At 43.0% G+C, this 20,454-nt stretch overlaps 1 protein-coding gene across 1 annotated transcript; it reads right to left on the bottom strand.

Annotated features, from left to right (window-relative positions):
- Positions 1 to 1,112: 1,112 nt before the first annotated feature.
- Positions 1,113 to 20,414, bottom strand: ATP6V0C (ATPase H+ transporting V0 subunit c). Its single transcript, XM_020813109.3, has 3 exons — positions 19,899 to 20,414; positions 5,061 to 5,244; positions 1,113 to 1,972 (listed from the first exon to the last, which is right to left on the bottom strand). The coding sequence occupies exons 1-3, from the start codon at positions 19,981 to 19,983 to the stop codon at positions 1,768 to 1,770; spliced, it is 474 nt and encodes a 157-aa protein (XP_020668768.3). The 5' UTR covers positions 19,984 to 20,414; the 3' UTR covers positions 1,113 to 1,767.
- Positions 20,415 to 20,454: the final 40 nt, after the last annotated feature.

The raw sequence follows: 20,454 nt of genomic DNA, 5'->3' as shown, positions 1-20,454 counted from the left end.
TGGGAACATAATTGACACAAACAGAATTTTACATCAAGGCTGTTGTAAAGCACCTAGACAATATCTGTTGTTGCTGCTGCCATCGCCGCTTCCTTCCCCTCCCCCCCTTTTTTTGTCTGTTTCTCCCTCCCTCTTTTCTCCTCTGCATGACTGACTCATTCTGCAGTATACGTAGCTTCAATGAAATATCAAAACAAGGCAATCTGTTCAAGTACCTCTTAAAAGCTGGGGAGTGTTCTCTTCACTAGGAAATCATCTCCAGCCTTTTTTCTTTCTTGATTAGATACTGCTAAGACTGACGTGTCATAACCCCTGGTGTGCCCAACACAAGCAGATCTGAGCAAAAACATCATTGGCAAGGTGGGAGCAATTCTCTCTAGTGCGATTTGTGAGGCTGCAAAGGTTCTGCAGCGAAGGAGCAAATGAGTCACCCGCTTCTCAGTGGCCCAAGTTGCTGGAGATGTCTCAATGTAACGCAGAGACGGGTCACTCTGATTCATTCTTCTTAGGATGCACCAGTGAGGCCCAGCAGGAAGGAGTGGCAGGAGGGACAGGAAAAAAATTGCTTTATTTCAGCTCCTGCATCCTACTTTCTATGCTCTGTTTTACACAATGTTTTATTTCTGTGGCTTTGCTTATTCTTGCATCCTTTGCATTTCTTATATAATGCTCATTCAATCATTTTAATATTTAGCATTGATATTTGGGTAAACACATTGGCACTACTAGTTATTTTAAAATCACATGGAGGTAGAAGTCTAATTCCTCCCCCCCCTGTCAAATCAAAGTAACTGAAAGGGACAAATGGCAGAATACAGACACAACAGCTGAAATCTAGCAGTAAGCTGCAACTAGAGGAAGTCCACTGATATCAGCCAGTATCTCCTTCACCACTGAAATGCAGTGCATATGGATGTTTTGGACTCTGTTCAGCTACAAGTCCTTACGGAAAGGGAAGCTTGGAGAATTACAACTGGAAGCCATACTCTTAATTGCTACCCTTGTGTCGCATTGACCAAGTTAGACTAGCTTGCAAATTGCATGCATGAACACTCAAGTGTTGTAACTGCCCACCTCTCCAACGGATCTCATCAAGAGAAATGTCATTAAAATGATGTAGTGGAGGAAATTTTATTATCTGGAAATGTATAACTGCGAAACCCAACGCTGGGTGCACAACTTTGATGCCGGAGCATACAGTTTTTACTACTGGGAACACAGGAGTGTCTCAGACATTTTGCTGTTATTTGTATAAACACAAACAGTCTCACACTCCAATACCAGAACACGACAGCAATCTTTGAGAATCAAAGTACATCCAAGGATTTCTCTGCACTTACAATTAACCCCACAGTGTATTAATCTACCTATAATATGAGATTAATATATATAGCATGGGAAATTGAAAACTCTTGCTCCATATGTATGAACATGTCAAGTCTTATAAATAAAACATCCAGTGAAGAGAAAAAAGTTACCATTTCTAATTCATATTTATACATAAAGTACTCTAATGGCAAAATGGATGGAAAATTATGCATGAGCTTCCCCCAAGCCTTGCTAGGATGGCTTGAAGCAGCTCATCCAGTATTTAATATTGAAGTACACACAGGACAGACGAGTCACTAACATACATTGCGCATTTACAAGAGATCAACTACCAAACTGATGACAACTGTACACATTGTGGAGAGACCATTTTCATTCTGGAGCTTAAGGTTTTTGTTTCATCATACTTTGTGGTGATTTTTGTTTTGTATTTTTTTTTTACTTTGTGGAAAGGATAAGGGCAACAATGAGGCCATAGAGACCCAAGACTTCAGCAAAGATCAAGATCAGAATCATGCCCACAAATAACCTAGGCTGCTGTGCTGTCCCTCGTACACCTGCATCGCCCACAATGCCGATCGCAAAACCAGCAGCCAGCCCACTGAGGCCTACACTCAGGCCAGCACCCAGCTGGAGGAAGCTCCTGGAAGGGAAAAAAAAGGGAGAGATGTTTAGTGTCAAACAACCTAATTGCAATCCTGTAGTAATGTTTTCCTCTAAAGCTGGTTTCATCGAGTGAATACTGGTCTATGAAGGAGCATTCTAATGTACCTTTTTGACCAGTCAAACTGTAATTCTCAGATCTACACCAGGGTGAGCTACTGTGTTTTTTGCCAGTGTTTTCTGGCTCACAATTCTCACCCGTCCTAGTTGGATGGGTGAGAGTTGAGGGATTCTGGAAATTGCAGGGCAGACCACAAACATTTTCAGTCCTATTTGCCCACCCTGGTCAAAGCCTTGAAAACAGCCCAGTCTATTACGCCTTCAATCCACACTCTATCTCTCATGGACTCTAGTGCCAGAACGTTACTAGACAGTTCCACATATAACCATGGAATAACACCATAATGCTTTTGTTGAAAGACAGAAATTCTAGTTGTTTGCCAAGATGGTCCATTTAATTACAGGGCCCCTTTAAAAAACCATTCAACAAAGAAAGCCCACTATTAGATGGAGACTTCGTAAGGCAGGTAGTTCATCACTCTGCACTGTTTCCATCCTGCCTCTCCTTAAAGAAACAAGCTAAATGTGTATATAAACATATAGTCAAGAGATTATATGTCTCCAGGAGTAAATGCTTTTGAGACCGTTGAGAAAAAGAGTGCAGTGTGCTGTGGCAGAAGCATCTAAGAACAGGAAGATTTTGTTATAGGCAACAAACTGCATTTCGTTAGCAATAAACACCCCTATCCCAAGTGGATTATTAGATGGTTATATAACTTACAACCAGAATCTTTTTACAGGACCTTTGTTTTAATCCTAAAGTTATTATTTTTCATTAAGGAACTACAATTAAGACTAGCTCTGCTGTAGTTCAGGCAGTCATGGCAGGTTATTTCCTTAGAGGATGACATGATAAATCAGTCAACCACAGGCTCGTTACAACCTCTCATGAAAGTTTAAAATTGATTGGGTTTTGGCCCACCTCAAGCACCAAGACAGTATCTCTGCCTGTTCGTCTAGTGTAGCAGCAAGGGGATTAGTTTACAGGTATGTTTCAAATTAAGTATTTGAATAATTCATGGCTTAACTATTGCACTACATGTAAGAAGACTATTACAAATTTAAGTCTTTTGCCTTATCAAACTAAACACAGCAGCTTGGTAGAAAAAGCGACAAAATACAAAACCTGTTTGCCAGGATCCTTAAATCAACTCTACAAACCAAGCAGGGCTGTTTTGGCTGTTGCATTTTCAACAATAGTGCAACGACACAGCTGCACGACAAACTGTTATTGGAAATTTGTTGAAAAGCAGTTCGGGAGGCTGAATGATGGCTTGTTGTTCAAATTATAACTCCAGGCATCCTCAGCCTCACAAAGCATGTGGCAAGTCACACATTTAGGTACATAGAAAAAATCCTACAGAAAAATGAACAACAAAAAGATAAAGACAAAAACACCTTTTGACACCTTAAAAATTAACTATTTTATTTTAATATGAGTTTTTCTGGATCAAATCCACCTCCTTTGGACAGATGGAATAGAATGATATGCAGAGTTCGCAAGTAAAACATTAATTAGTCTGGGCTGTGGGGTTACATCTCATGTGCAGGAATTTACTTAATTCACTAGATCTATAGCCATACACCCCAGACTCTTAATTTGTTTTATTCCATATGTCTGAAGAAATGGACTTAGTCCACAAAAGCTCATACTAAAATATAGTCTTTAAGGTGGCACAAGGTTTTTGTCTTTTTAAAATTGTTATTTTTTCCCTCTGGATTTTGCCCGATATTTTGTCCGACATAGGCTAACATGGCCACCTCTTCTACAACGACCACTCTGCACTCCGAATCCCCCTGGTTCCATTACTGACATCTCCAGGCAAAGTCAAGAAAAGATTCTTATTCCAAACCTTGAAGTCACTACTAGGCCAAACACTACATGCAACTTTGTATTTCTAATAGAAGGTTTAAACATTCACTAATATTTATATGTATTTGACAGTCTGTAGTGTGTAGTGTCTGTGTTTTAAGACATAAGACATAAGAAATTTATTTGTCATTGCGCTCACAAGTGGGTGCAACGAAATGAGCCATGAAGCTCGATAAATAATTTAACATTAGGCACAGTCTCTCAGCCTAACCTAAGTCACCGAGTGACTGAGAGGTCAACAATGGTGAGGAGGCCCATATGTGCCACCCTTAGCTCTTTGAAGGAAAGATGAGATAGAGATACAGTGAAGGGAATTAAGTAAATAAGCATCACTTTGGATCCTAACTGTTGTTCCCAATTAAGGCAAACGTTTTTTTAAAAAATTATTAGACTAGAAATGTAAGCTACAAATATTTGTTTCCTCATGTTGCACCATTTTGGTTCGCAAAACGCAGTGCTTCTTTCTAAGAGCAAGGAACCTCGGGTCTACAACTTCCATCAGCTCCACACAGCATGAATTCTGGAAACTGTAGTCCCTAGTTTCTTTGGCTTCCCACCCTTGTGCAAAACTGAAATCCAATGTTTAAGGGTAGGCCCCAAACTCTGTATTGATTAAGCCCCTCTGTTGTCTACAAAGACATTAATGTCTCTGCTGTTCCACTTATATTTGTTATGAGCAGCATACGTACAAGAACTATATAGCAGCTTCTCTCTAAATGGCATTAATATGGCATTACTCTTCACCCACACATAGCAATTGGTCAGACCTACTTGGATTTGTTATATACTGTGTAGTTCAGGACTTCCATTTCAACTAACTGAGAACAGAATTCTGTTGGTTATCTGGATATACTAAAAACCAGCAGCTGGTATCAGGGCAGATTTGATTTAAATCAAATTGATTTAAAATCACTAGTCAGTAATCATTTTATTTTTAAAATAAAATCCAGTTTAAATTTTAAAAATCTTGTATGTGTGCACACATACATGTATCATATCAATTTAAATTGGATTCATTTAAAATAAAATACTCATTTTGATTTAAATCAAATCTGCCCTGGCAGGTATACAATTTGTTTCTATTCAAAACAGCTCTACATTCTGATTTACTCTTAGAAGAAGAAAAAACACTTACCTGAATAGTGTGATATCAGCTGTGAGAGAGTTGGCAATAAGGACTGCCACGACCAAACCATAGATTGCTATAATACCCGCCATGACCACAGGAATGATGGACTTCATGATCAGCTCCGGCCTCATGACTGACATCGCTGCAATACCTGTGCCACTCTTTGCTGTGCCATATGCTGCTCCCAAGGCTGGAAAATAAAGAAAAGCACATGGATAAGTCTTTCCAATCACAAGACAAATTGTACTACCAAAACAAACAAACAAAAAGAAAAAGGGAAAAAGGAATGAACCTGCAACTTCTGAATACTTCTGAAATGTTGAAATCTTGAAATGTACCAACTGAAGTTCATTATTATTTGGTAGGCACCTAAGTCAGAGGCAGTGCCTAGAACAGGGGTCCCCAACCTCTGTGACCCGGCACCGGTCTGTGGCCTAGGCAGGACCAGGCTGTGGATACAGATCTCCTGCCCCCCTGCGTGAGCTTGCTATGCCTCCACACGAGCCCGCCATGCCTCCCGCGCATGAGCACGCCACGCCCAATCGTGACCCCTATCACACCTCGTGGGAGCATGCCACACCCCTGCATGCACAGTCCATGGTTGGGGACCACCAGCCTAGAAGATGTGGGGCAGAGATGCCAGGGAACTGCTTCTGAGTGGGCACACGCCGGACAGGCTGGGGCACCAAACTGCAGATCAGCTATGCGGCCGTTGGCCAAAGCAGTGGCTTGGCTCACCTCTGTTCATTATTAAAAACCATCTGCAAGTTCAATCCAAATAATTCCAACAATCAAGAATTGCCTAAATTATTTTGATTAATACAGCCCTTGAGTAACAACGGTATCTTCAAAGCAGTCTTTTTTAAGGTGGAGTTAATGTAGACCGTCTAATTTAATAGTCTACCAACATGATTTTAACAATTTGGTTAAGTATAGTTGCTTGCTTTTATTTATGTAGATTCGACTCATGTGGGTTCTCTTCACTGAGCCTAATAAACTGTAAGAGAAAACATAACCAGGTAGGTTTGCTACACAGTACAATACAGCTTTATCTGAAAGGCTTCAGAGAGGATATATAACTGTGTACCACCTCCACCCTCTAATTTTTAAGATATTGCTTCCTAGTTTAGGTGCCGCAACAGGCAGATTACAAATGAAATTGACAGAAGCACTGAGTAAAGTTACTGTTTAAACAATAGATAATTTATGTGTTTGAACTACAGCATAGGTTGGGCAACTACATAACAAGAGTTTAAAGCAATCCATGCCTTTCACTGGGTGCATGGAGATTACCAAGATCCTAGAGTGGAAGTTCATTCCCGAGAGCAAACAACATTCTTATTAAGACATCTCATCATTTTACAAGACAAATATCTAGCTCAGTCTCTTAAACATGTCAGTGAAGCCTGTTACTTCAAGGTGATCCCTTCCAGATGCTTGATACAGCTTCCCTAAAATTTAACCAGCCCCATAGCAAACACATGTCCCTGCTTGTTCCCCAAGTGAGACATTAGATACCACCCTCTTATATTGGTGGACGACAAAGTTGTATTTGAGGCAAATGGTGATGGTTTTCACGGCTTGATTTATGGCTCAATTTCATGCAACAGTTTTGAGAGCTGTAAATATGCTGCCATCCACAATCACTGAGGAGATTTTTGAGAGGTGCCCTCTATAGAACAGTGGTCCCCAACCTTGGGCCTCCAGATGTTCTTGGACTTCAACCCCCAGAAATCCTGGCCAGCAGAGGTGATGGTGAAGGCTTCTGGGAGTTGTAGTTCAAGGCCCAAGGTTGGAGACCACTGCTCTATAGAGCCTAATGGGCAGCAAAGCTACCTGTCCTATTAACCCTTGCCGCTTCCATAGAGCCTTGCCACTCCCACGCAACACTGGGAAAGATTCCTTCTTCTTGAAAGGCTAATTAACAGTGATGGAGGCCCTTGTGTAGGCAACGAAAGCTACATTCTGGGACTTTGTTTTCCAGCTGCAACTTCCAGAATTTGCCTGGGGGAATTCTGAGAACTGCAATCCAAAAATTATCTGAAAAGTCCTATCCTCGGTCAACACACATTTAGTGCTCTCTAGAGTTTCGTGTGCCATAAATTGGTTTATTCCAGACCGTTTGTAGTTGTGGTAAACCACTTTAATTGATAAGCTAGGAAATACAGGAAATTAGAACCAGAAAAAAAATCCGCTGAAACCTGAGGTTTTACACTGAACAGGCTGAGATTTATTCTAAGAATGCTGCCCCTCTTAGCTTGTTTTACCTGCGGAACATTGTAAAATGTCTCCAGTGCTCAACCACAGTTGGGTTCACATGGCACTTTTTGAGGACACTGAAGACACAGTACCTTTCTAAATGAAGGGCACCACTTTTTGTTTCAAAACACTATGCTAGAAATTGCTAAATTTTCTTCACTGAGGAACATTCATAAACTGAGAGAATATGCCTCTTCAGACACTTTCACAGTCCAAAAGGATAAGCTATGCAGTGTTTCAGTTCTCTTTTTACATACTAAAAGCATATATCAGCATTCCTTATGCAAATACAAGTCTAACAGTGATCAAAAGCCCCTGCAGCATGTGACTATGTAGCCTTCTGCAAGTTCAATATATAATTGCCTGTATCCTCCAAGTTCACTGCCGTTCTGTACAAGAGACAGCACTGTATCTTACATTAGGAATTGAAGTTGCATCAGAAATCTGAACATCTGGCAACAGCTGTGACTTTAACAGAACATACATTAATGCAAAACAATGCATTTCTATCTTAACTGTCTCCGCACCAATATTAACCCACATGCCCAATGTAACATGAACTGCTTTTGCAGGTTTCTGCAACAACCATTTTTACCCATATGGCTCATTTTTACCCATACGTCTGGCCCAAAACGGCACTTTGAGCTTTATACTAGGGACCCAGTGACTTAAGTGGTCACTGAGATCCAGTCAGTACTTCTGTGTAAATTGGTTCCTCTATCTTGGCACAACAGTTTAGGACATGTCATGTCTTACTTGGCCCATACCTAACTACGTCTGCTCAGTTATCAAGTCAGCTATTTTGACGTCACTTTTTAAAGTGAAGCCTACCTACTGCACTGCGTAAGCCTAACTATAACTTTTTTCCTCTCACACAAGGGTTACAGTCACTGCTATCTAATTTTTTAAAAAATATTTTTTAACTGAAAAAGTTCTCTAACATTCTCTGCAATGAGCAACTGCACCCTGTGGATTTCCAGCTTGGAAAAAAAAGCACACGCCCAACACACCCCAAAAAGCTTGAAATAGGGGAGACACATCATAAATGCTCTCAGACCTCCTAGAAAACACAAGCTGACTTTTGGCAATACTGTTTCGACAAAAACCCACTTTGAAAATGGGGACTGCTGAAGCCATATTTGGCCATTAAGGGCTCACTTTGCCCTGCCCAACATAAAATATGTTTTCTGTTCATTTCCCCCCCCCCCCTACAATGCAATGCAGCCAAGCATGTACCTTTTCCTTTAATAGCCTGGCTCTTTTTTTTTCTACCATGTTTCAGGCTATTACAGTAGTAGAGACACCTGTTCTTCTTCTTTTTACTTTCTCTGGGTATAAGGGAAAGCCTTACCTACCTTTTGACCAGATGCTAGTAGACAGCAGAAGTAGTAGTTGCTGTGTGTTGTATCTGCTGCTATCTTGCCTTTACCTTGATTTGCCTGCTTGTTCTTCGATTTAATTTTTTTTTCTCCTGAAGCTAAATCATTTTGTTCTGTTTTACCAGCAACCTCTTTTTGGTATGTTTAGTAAAGTTTATGTTACATTTTTTACACAGAAGCTCTCCATTTTTTAATTAAGCTGTGCATAGCAAATAGGTGGTTTTAAGTCTGGTATTTTTATAGTAGATGTATATTGGGTTACTTCTTTATATATACAGTATTACTTGCTGACTTCTTTTTTTGTTCACCTCCACTGCTTACTGAGTATTCTACATGGCTGTGGATACTCTGGTGGTCCTTTCTTTTTGAGCCAACAATTCTCAGCATTTATTTGAAATATCTTTAATAGCAAATAATCCAACATTTTCTGCACCTTTAACTTCTTTTGAAGCCCTAGGGCCCTTGCATAGATGTGGATCTCTCTCTCAAACACACACACACACACACACCAACTTGTTTGCACAACTAGCCTTTAGACCACAGTCACATGTCTAGAAAAAAAGTAAAACATGAATTCTCTAACAAGCAATGCATCGTGTTTCAACTTAAAAAGCAATCTTGTTTAAATGTTTAGTAAGTTATGGATGACATCCACTAAACTCCTTTAGGCTTTCATGCCCCTGGTGGATTTAATCCCCTCTCTCCATACCAACAGAATGCTCTACCCCATTGTAAACGGCTGTTTCAATATCCCTTCCCAAGCTGCTTGCATCCGGTGGTTGCCACTTGGGAAATACAGAATCATCTTTCAGTACATATGATTCTTTAGCTCCTAACAGACACATTATCCTACCTAGCACATGACATTTGAATATCAATAACTGCTGCTTTCTTGCCCTGTTTATGACTTCTCTGCCACATTTACCCAGCAATTACCAACAACAAGACAGTGGTCTCTAAACAGAGCAGGGCTTAAGAATGAAGTGACTAATACTTTCTTAACAATTATCTATTTACACGTGGTATATAGATTGCTTCTCTTGAACTGGGCTACTTCAACTGGTTGACTATAAATTCACGGACATTATTCTGCCCCTATACAGTGGTGCCTCGCTTGACGAGGATAATTTGTTCTGTTCAAATCGCTGTTAAGCGAAATCCTCGTCAAGCGAAACAAAAAAGCTCATTGAAATGCATTGAAAACCGGTTCAATGCGTTCCAATGGGCGAAATACCTCAGCGTCCAGCGAAGATCCTCCATAGGGCAGCCATTTTCCGGTGCCTGTAATGCGAGGAATCCATCCTAAAGCACAGTGGGGAGCCATTTTGAAACCCGACGATCAGCTGTTTTTGATCGCCGTTAAGCGAAAAATTGGTTCCCAAAGCAGGGAACAGATCGTCGTGAAACGGAAAAACCCAATTGAATCATTGTTTAGTGATCGCAAAAAACTAATCGTCAAGCAAGGCACCACTGTACATAGTTTATCGGAAACTTCCCGAATTTAGCAAAGTTTTTGGGAAACAATCCCAATGTTTCATATATCTAGATCTGGTATTCATCCTTCCTCCAAGTTCTTTTTCCAACATACAGCAGCTGAACGCAAAAGGGTTTTCATTATTAGGTGATGTAACACATGGGAGGGGAGGAAGGTGGGTTGTAGGAATTCACAGACATGCAAAATCAAGAGCTACAGCTACACGCAAACAACCTGTTTTCTTCCAGGTGGTCATGCTGATTCACATATGTATATGGGTGACTAACCAGCTTTATCACATGCAAGCATAAAGCATCCTGGGAACAACAGGGCCATTAATTAAAAATGCACACATCTAAGTGATATTCAATGCATCATGTTTCATAGATATTTAAGGCTACAAAGCAGGGCTGGAAGGGCTACTGGCTGGACCATCCAAGACAGGACCGATTTAAAAACTGACTCCGTTACAGGGGCTGGGAGCATCATAAACGTCCAACTATAGTGAACCTTCCCTTTCTACAGAGCTGGTCTCCATACGGCTGCACACTGTCAGGCAGTGAAAACAGATTTTGGTTTCTCACCTGCACTTCTGTTTAATTACTTCTCTTGAAATAGCTGTAGAATGGTTTCATTATGCAGATTTTGTTCTTGGGCAAATTCACAACAATGAACCAAGCCAACAGTATCTAGTAAAACTACTGATTTTTGAACCTCCTATGAGTAATAAAAAGATGTTAACAACTGGTTGGTTTGCTTGTTTGGGTAATCATTCTTCTTGAAATGCCTGCAGAATGGTTTCATTATGACTTGGACGTAGGGTTTGTCTTCGGACAAATTCACAAAAATGGACCCAAACAGCAGCATTTATGTGATCTTTGAGTGGAGCAAGAAGCCGATCCTCAGCCCAGGATAGAGCGACACCACCATGGATCCTCCTTATCTCATTCAGCATTTGCAGACTGTAACAGGCGGTCAGCAATGGGAAATACAGTAGATTAAGCTGCTGGTATCAAACAGAAGGCAAGAGACAGGTGAACCTCTTGCTCCCCACCAAAACCAAGATCTCCCCTGGATATTCCAAATAAAGAGCAGTTAGAGAAGACTCAGTCTGAGGTCACTGCAGGGAGGTCACCAGCAACTGTGTCCTCATACTCAGCTTAGTTGAACTTTACTGCAATATTGCGACACTATTAGAACCGAGTGTGCATGACTGTGGAAGGATGTCTGCTGTATGGGCGCTGAGGAGAAAGGTTACACAATTAGAGATAGAGCTTCCCAGTTCACAGCCACTTAGAGGATCTTCCTGTTTGCATTTCTAAAATGGAGATTCTGAAACTCACAGATAATATGGTGGACCCAGAATGGATCAGCTTGCCTCCTAATGGGTAGATGGCTCTTTAGCATTGACTTGTATGCTTTTCATGCAGGAATAGAGTGGGTGGGAGGTTTTCAACCCATCCCCCAAGTTACAACCTTTTGCAATCTTTTGTGTAGCAATATTGATTTTTGACAGAACTATCACCTGGCTATCCATGACCTAGAAAAATGCTCCAGCAAGCATAGAGCCTTGGCTTAAGAATGTTTGAGACAGGACTGTCCAGATTCATCACATATTAAACGAAGCACTTCTGTACATCCTATTAGTCTACTTTTCAGAAAGAAATTATTTTAGTTGTCTAACAAGGCTACCCACAAAGCTTTTGAGCCACTATCTAGATCTATCAAGGAGAAGAGAAGCAGATGCCACCTTAGGTTGAAAAGTGAACACATTTTCATGAAAAATATAGCTGTCAAGCTTTTTGAAACATCTTTTGTTGCATAATCAAGATCACACACACAAGATAAAACCAACATTTTAGATTCAACATATTTATGTAAATGATTCAGGAGATGGCCCACCCTCCAGGCTCAAACAAGGAATATGTCCTGTTCACAGATGCTAAAGCAAGAGTTGCTAGAATGACTAGTAACGTACATTTCTTTGCAGAATAAAGAGGCCAACCAAGACAGTCTGTAGGACAGAAGGAAAAAGGAAACCACGTAGGGATTTCACCTTAAGAGCCCAACTGGTTACATTTTACTATACCACACTTCCTCAAGAACAAAGTCTTCTGCTATTAGGAAATTGATGTAAAAGATCAGTCCTTATTACAGCATTTTTCTTTAAAATCCTAAAGGAGCATGATGATTTGAATTTATTTATTTTTTATTTATTTATTGCATTTATATGCCGCCCAGCTAGACATACGTAAGTCTACTCTGGGCGGCTGACAACATAAACTGACCTCTTCTTACCAGTTATAGTCTCCTAGAAAAGCTCAATCTTTATGAATGTTTGCAATGCCTTAGACCTGTCATTCTATAGCAGAAGCTCCCCAGTCTGTGATATAGTATCTGCTACTTATTTGATTCCAGGGCAAAACCTGGAACGGCAACGAAAACAACTTAAGTATCCAACTGAGCACTGAAACATGACTTCGTTTCTGACAATTAAGTTGCAGGTGGGTGACAAGGCTACTGAATAGGATTTTGAAGAGTCAATGCCACTGATACAAATAGTATTAGTCACTTTGCTATTCGTTCACAGGTGATAATCGGATCCACTGGATAGGTATTAAAGAGCGTCTATTTTTCTAGATATGAAGATGCCTACAGTAGTAAGATTTGCCTCAAGGACCAAGCATATACTTCATAGAGGTCAACAAAGAGAGTGTTTTTATTCTTTTATGACTTGGATATTCTGGTACTCCATGACCGGTGGGTGCCTCACCCATCATGTGCCTTATGAGACACCACTCAATTTCCCTTCACGTTGCCAAATAATAAGTTCTTGGTTGCCCAACCTTAAATATCAGGAAGTTTCTTCTATCCAAATGGCTTCCCACATTTATTTCTGTATTTCACAACCAGAATGAACATAGCCATGACAGACCAACTGAAGTAAGAGTTTAGACCAATTTGCCTTATGCAGGTAAACCACGTCATTCAAATTTATTTTACCGGGGATATCAGTAAATACATATATGTAAGTTTGGATAGTACTGAAAATACCAGGGAAGGAAAAGTTAGGAGGACTAAGTCAGCCTCTCGTTATGGGCTTAGAACTATTAAATAGAGGGCTATATGTCTGAAAGTATATTGCGTTCTTTGGATGGGTATACACCAGACTTGTACTCAGACCTGCCTTTGTTTAAAAGGAGATAAGTAGACCTCACAGTTATAAAGTTGCCTAGGAAAACCCAAAAATAATATGGCCAAAGTCAAACTACAGACATCTCCTATCTGCTGCAGTTGTTCTCTATGATCAACAGATACGAGAGCAGCTGTTTCTATACTTAATATCATCAGATTTTTAAACACAACTTCCAGGTAAACTGGCTCCAACATGAAATCACACCTTTTTGTTTCTGGTCTACTAGACTATGTGAGTATTAACACGCTATGGCTAACTTGGTTATCTGAGTGACTGGGCTAAGCCATTCAAAGCAATTACTGATGGCAAGCTGTACAATTACAGTAAATAAAAAACACCACAGCTAGAAATAAATGACTAGCTTGCAAATTCAATGTTGTTTTTACTGAAACATTATCTGTACTGCAGTCAGATATCAGGTATCAGAAGCAGCCATTTCCTCAGCTTCTGCCTTTTCAGAGTAGCCTCACAAAGACACAGTGGGAGTAAAAGGCGAGCTGTTCATATAGAGCTATGTACACTTTAGTTGGACTCTCTTTGCTGAGTGATAGTTGTACATCACATTTTACTTACCAGCCTGTATAGAATTACAAAAGATATCTGCTTTCAACATTCTGAAGATTCCTAGTGTGTATCTATCAAGCACACAGAGTGGATTTAAAAAAAAACCCAGGTTGCCTAACTGTGTTAAGTATGCTTTTCATCCATCACTAATATCTCGAGCAAGAAATTAAACTAGTATTGATCTGTATGTGGATATTTTTTAAATCATTTCCCCATTTCCTTCAGGCCTGGGGAATATCTTGAGAATCTGTATTACATGGAAAAATTAGAGAGTCACAGCACAGCATGTGATAATCATCCAGACAGCGAATGAATCAGAAAAACTCCACAAACCGCTTCCTGGGGGTTGGAGAACAGTCGTTGAGTAGGTCCTGCTAAATAGAGCTGATCGCTTTCAAGGTCACAATTCTGTGATGCTGGGACCACTGTATCCCAAGGTTGGCCAGTTATGACCAGAACAGGCTCTATGAGCTGTTTACTATCACCAAGAGTTAATACATACAGGGCTACGCCATGGGTGTTTATACAACACATTGTCTGTATCCAGCCAGCTAGCACAGAAAGAGACTTGAATACGATGGTCGCAGGCTGATCTTGCCCAGATCACAAAGAGCCACATGATGCAGTCTTATTGCTTAGGTTGTGCCAGGACCATGCTCAATGACAATTCTACACACATTTAAGTTATCCAAATCAAGACACTGGTTTGTGACTGGGATGGCTGCCACTAGGAGACAAGCTACCTGTCCTCTGCTCTGAATTAGCAATTGATGTCAGCCACAGGTGACTGTGTACATACTCTACGAACCACCTTTCGTCCAGAATAGATTTGATTATGAAGAATTCTGCATGCACACTCAAAACAGTTCTGGGACAGTCGGCACTGAACAGAAGTCCTATGCATCACTTTTCAACATATGCACACTGCTCTACTCCACACTTTGGGTTGTTCCCAACTGGACAAAAATGCCAGGTGTTCAGCCAGCAAACTGACCTGATCTAGTGGAAAGCCTACAAAAACAAGCTTTGACCCTTTCTCATTAATCGATTGAAAACCTACTCCGAATCAGTTAACAACAACTACTACTACATGACCAAAGGGGTGCTGGTATATCACAGGCTGAACTAGTCTTCCATTTGCTGTTTTAGCAGACTGTATTGCTGAAACAGCTACTCCGCATTCATACTTTTAAATTACACATCTCCAAGTTCTCTTTTCTATAAAATTTCTTTGCACATTAGTTTTCTGGATTAGGAACACCCACATATCAAATGAAGATTGTGGTACAGTGGATAGAGTGACGGACTAAGGAGAACTGGGTTCAAATCCCCACTCAGCCATGGAAACTCACCAAGGGAGTGAAACTGGTAAAACCACGACTTAAATATCTCACTTACAGTGCCCCTAATAGGGCTTTAATGTAAGTCAGTTACAACTTGATGACACATAACGAATCATATCTAAGCCAAAATATTTTAAAGCATTTTCTAGAGCAAAGCAATCTGTTGCTCTCCTGGTGTTGCAGGCCTTCAATAGGTATCAGCCACATTTAGCACAGCCACAGAGCAGGGCTGGCTGAAGGTGTAAGCTACCCTCAGAAAAACCCAAGGTCTTCCATCTATGTAGCTGCCAATGCAGAAATGAAGACTGCAACTAAAGACCCTATGCAGGTGCCCAATGAATTAAATAAAATAGCAGAAAACCCACCTTCCTAGGACTATGTCAGCCATTTCCAGCCTTTCTAGGTTAGCATTGTTATGACTCAAGTTATAATTTCCACAGTTATGAAAACAGCATGGTGATCCTGGGCTTGGACCAGCTATCTCAGAGTCACGAAGATAAAATGTAACTACCACTGAACACCATACAACAACCATAAAACAAGATGAAATGCGGCGAGTATGGTAGAAATATTTGGTTCTGCTTTGCCTGCGATATGTGGCATCGATCAGTTCACAGCAACCCTAACGTTCAAGGCAAGCTATTTAAGGAGTGGCGTTTCCGAGGCAAAGTAGGGATTCAAATCCAGGTTTTCAGGAGTCCTACTTCATCAGTTTCTGTAATACGTCATACTGGTTGTGTTTCGGCATAGCTGAATTTTATATGGAAAACAGCACCTCTAGGATCTTGCAAGACAGAGCACTGCAGAGTCTCAAATAAATTTAAAGAGACACTCATATCTCAGCATACATTATTTACATGGTTCTCTGGCAATTTTACCCATCCTGTTGCTTCCCTAAAACTTCCACCACACCCAGACATTTTGGCCACTGCTGCTCAAAATCCTCCAAGACAGGCTTCAGCAGTATGTGGACCGGGAACTCCCAGAAGGACAAGCTGGATTTCAAAAGGGCAGAGGAACTAGAGACCAAATTGCTAATATGTGCTGGATTATAGAGAAAGCCAGAGAGTTCCAGAAAAACATCTACTTCTGCTACATTGACTAATCAAAAGCCTTTGACTATGTGGACCACAACAAACTATGGCATGTCCTTAAAGAAATGGGAGTGCCTGGCCACTGTATCTAACTCCTGAGAAACCTATACTGTACATGGGACAGGAAGCAACAGTTAGAACTGGACATGGAACAACTGATTGGTTCAAAATTGGGAAAGGAGTATGACAAGGCTGTATATTGTCTCCCTGCTTATTTAATTTAGATGCAGAATGCATCACGCGAAAGGCCGGACTGGAGGAATCCCAAATCAGAATTAAGATTGCCGGAAGAAATATCAACAACCTGATGTGCAGATGATACCACTCTGATGGCAGAAAGTGAGGAGGAATTAAGAAACCTCTTAACAAGGGTGAAAGAGGAGAGTGCAAAAAAACGGTCTGAAGCTCAACATAAAAAAAAAAACTAAGATCATGGCCATTGGTCCCATCACCTCCTGGCAAATAGAAGGGGAAGATATGGAGGCAGTGACAGATTTTACTTTCTTGGGCTCCATGAGCAGTGCAGATGGGGACAGCAGTCACGAAATTAAAAGATGCCTGCTTCTTGGGAGGAAAGCAATGACAAACCTAGACAGCATCTTAAAAAGCAGAGACATTACCTTGCTGACAAAGGTCCGCATAGTAAAAGCTATGGTTTTTCCAGTAGCAATGTATGGAAGTGAGAGCTGCACCCTAAAGAAGGCAGACCACTGAAGAATGGATGCTTTTGAATTGTGATGCTGGAGGAGACTCTAGAGTCCCCTGGAGTGCACAGAACATACCTATCCATTTTGAAGGAAATCAACCCTGAGTGCTCACTGGAAGGACAGATCCTGAAGCTGAGGCTTCAATACTTTGGCCATCTCATGAGAAGAGAAGACTCCCTGGAAAAGACCCTGATGTTCGGAAGGAGCGAAGGCAAGAGAAGGGGATGACAGAGGACAAAATGGTTGGACAGGGTCATTGAAGAGACCAACATGAATTTGACCCAACTCTGGGAGGCAGTGGAAGAAAGCAGGGCCTGGCGTGCTCTGGTCCATGAGGTCACAAAGAGTCAGACACGACTTAATGACTAAACAATACTGAGTAGGTATAGTAGGAGAAGTAGCCTGACATTCCTGGTGGGCACAGGGAAGACTGCTGCAAACCTAAGCTATTTGCCATCAACTACACCCAACTTGCGGTGCTCCAACAAGGATTTTTAAGACACACGAGACATTTTAGCAGTTTACAGAGCTGCCTGCAGTTAAATTTCCACAATTTAGTGAGATTTAGAACCCCTGGTCTACTGCGTCCTATCCTACTTTATCTGGCACACCATTCTGGCTATGAATGTAAAACAGTGGTTCCCAACCTTGAGTAATCCAGGTGCTTTTGGACTGCAATTCCCAGAAGCCTTCACCGCTAGCTCTGCCGGGTGGGGTTCTGGGAGTTGACGTCTAAGAATGCCTGGGTTACCTAAGGCTAGGAACCACTGCTGTAGGTGTACAATAGCAGCAATATTTATTACATTTCCCTCTTAAACATTTTTGATTCTGCAATTAGCACTGGCAACATTGCTGAGCCATCAGAGGACTCTTCACAGGGTTAGCCGAGTAAATTACAGCTCTGACAGAGCTTTTAAGCAGATCAAAGGTAATTTGACTACTGTTGTGTACAATGTTTAGACTACAAAGGTCAACAAGGGTTCTCAACACCCGACTGTGACCTCTTGGATAAGATTTGTAAGAGTTTAATGTGAAGAATTCATGGGGATCAGACTCCTCCACACACTCTACCACACCATGCAATTCTCAATTCAAAATATTGAACATTCATCCACCAGTTCACTGTGCCACACATTCCTTTCTCAGGAACGTAATGCTCAAAATGAATGCTGGCTCTTGTGAGCAACATTTCACAAGTACGTTCTGCTTAAGCAATGCTGGTTAACACGGTGAAATTCAGCTGATATGCCCAAACCACAACTAAGAATGGCGCTATTAGGAAATTCTTTGTGTCGGGCAGGCTTCTTCTGGGACTTCATTATTATTCTGTTCCAGAGCTAAACCCAATGCTTTCATCAAACTCATAAAGAAAGGCCAAGTTGCATGGTATAACCTATCCAGATATAAGTTATGCTTTGGTACCAGTGGACAGGGAGGAAGACTGGCATCATGCACAAAAATAAAAATGCACTTCCAGGCGCCAGACGGGAGATGTTGCAGGCTCAACTGTCCTGGAAGAGATGGACAGGCTGCATGGGGATAACACAGACTGTGCTTTATTCAGTCAGTCCTACCCAGGGCAGGCAGGGAAGCAGCAGAGACAGCAACAGCAATCTGACCCTCCCTGCTCCTTGTAATCACATGGCCAGCCAGGGCTCCTCCACCAGCTAATGTTCATCCCTTATGACATCACTCTCGCTGCCCCTTTGCGTTGCAGCAGCATTTTTACCTTCCCTTCCCCCCCCCAACCAAAAACCCGGATGAGCCAGCTGGTAGGAGCTATCCGAGAGACCTGGGAAGCCACAGAAAAGCTCGGGGAATCAAGGGAGGTGGTGGTAGCAGGAGGAGCAGCAACGAAAGTGACAGGAGGAGCCGGCTGGGCTCCAGCTGGACTGGGATTTCGCCCCCGCACTGCCTGGCTTCCTCGTCATCAGGCAGGAACATCCCTGCAGCCACTGGGTGGGTGGAAAGTGGAGGAGGAGGAAGGCAAAAACTACCCTGAGCCAAGCCCCAGGACTGGGGCAAAGAAGGGCACCTGCATTGCCTTACAATAAAAAGGCTCCAGGCTGGCAGATTTAAGGCTCAGCGGGTGGGTGCTCCTGGGGCCCAGGATGGTAGCAGTCCTTCAAGCTGGTTAGAAACCAGGTTGCCTAAGGAAGCGATTTTTTGCAAAGCCTCTTCAGCGTCTTGGGTGGCGCAGATCTTCCTCAATGATTCCTTCACCCAACCAACTGGGGGGTGTCAAGGGCGGGGGAGCCGGAAGCGCCAGCACCCCATCTCCTTTCCACAGCCCCCCCCATTCCGTGACAAAAAAAAAGGGCAGGGAAAGAGGCATTCCTGGGATTACACAACGAATGAAGCAGCGTCGGGACAGAGAAGGGAGGGCGCAGTAGGGAAGCCTCCCCCTCCCCAAGCAACCTCCGTCCAGGACCGTGACTGGGCTGCTGCCTGGGGAGGCAGGGAGGCTTCAGGGTCGATTTAAAATAAATAAGTAGGGAGGGTAAATCCTTGGGAAGAGCCCACCAGAAAGAGAGAGAGAGAGGCTCAGGGCTTAAAGCCGAATCGAAACGGGCCCCTGCATTGCCCCTATCCCACCCTCCACCCCCCCCAAGTCCATGCAACGCAATGGGCGCCCAGGGGGTGCCATGGAGGGGCGTCCAGAAGTGGCCACTGGTGCAGAGCCACCCTGGGGGGAGGCGAGGCCGGCTTCTCTTTCTCTCTCCGTCGTCCTCCCCCCCCGCCGCCCAGACGGGCTAGGCCCTGGGAAGAGCCTCCCCGGTGGCCCGCAGAGCCCCCACCCGCCATGGCAGTCTACCCCAGTGCCTCACCGCTGAAGACCATGGCAGCCGAGGCGCCCATGACGGCGAAGAAGGAGGAGTACTCGGGCACGGCGCTGGTCGAGGGCGACGACATTGCGGCGTTTGCAAGGAGCCCGGCCCGGACCGCGACGTGTGTGTGTGTGGGGGGGTGCGTGAGAGAAAAGGGGAAGGACGGCGACGCTGGGACCGGGCTCCACGGAGATATGGGCGGCGGCGGCGGCAAGAAGCAGCAGCAGCAGCAGCGGGGCTGGCGGGAAGGACTCCTTATCCCTTAAGAACCGCCGCGTCTTCTTCCCTTCGGGGGGGGGGAAAGGAGGGCAGCAGCAAAATGGCGTAGCTAAAACAGCAGCGGGGGTGGCTGCTGGCGTCGGCGTGGATCCCGCTCGGAGCAGGGGCGGCGTCGGCGGCGGAGCTGCTTCTGCTGCGGATTCCCCCAGCACCTCCTTCGACAGCCGCGGATCCGCCACTGAGCGCGCAACCCGCTCTAAATACCAGCCACCGCAGGACAAAATGGCGGCCGGTCTGCTGGTCACGTGGCCCTCTCCGGGCACCACCTTCTCCTTCT

Source organism: Pogona vitticeps, chromosome 13 (assembly GCF_051106095.1).
Source record: "Pogona vitticeps strain Pit_001003342236 chromosome 13, PviZW2.1, whole genome shotgun sequence".
Taxonomy (NCBI): domain Eukaryota; kingdom Metazoa; phylum Chordata; class Lepidosauria; order Squamata; family Agamidae; genus Pogona; species Pogona vitticeps.
This window is presented reverse-complemented; position numbering and strand designations above follow the sequence as displayed.

What these genes read in the sequence shown, in the direction of transcription:
- ATP6V0C (XM_020813109.3), bottom strand. Translation starts at nt 19,983, where the DNA reads ATGTCGTCGCCCTCGACCAGCGCCGTGCCCGAGTACTCCTCCTTCTTC. An exon ending in GGCTGCCATGGTCTTCAGCG is followed by an intron (nt 5,245 to 19,898) that starts GTGAGGCACTGG and finishes TTTATTTTCCAG; the next exon opens with CCTTGGGAGCAGCATATGGC. An exon ending in GCTGATATCACACTATTCAG is followed by an intron (nt 1,973 to 5,060) that starts GTAAGTGTTTTT and finishes TTTCCCTTCCAG; the next exon opens with GAGCTTCCTCCAGCTGGGTG.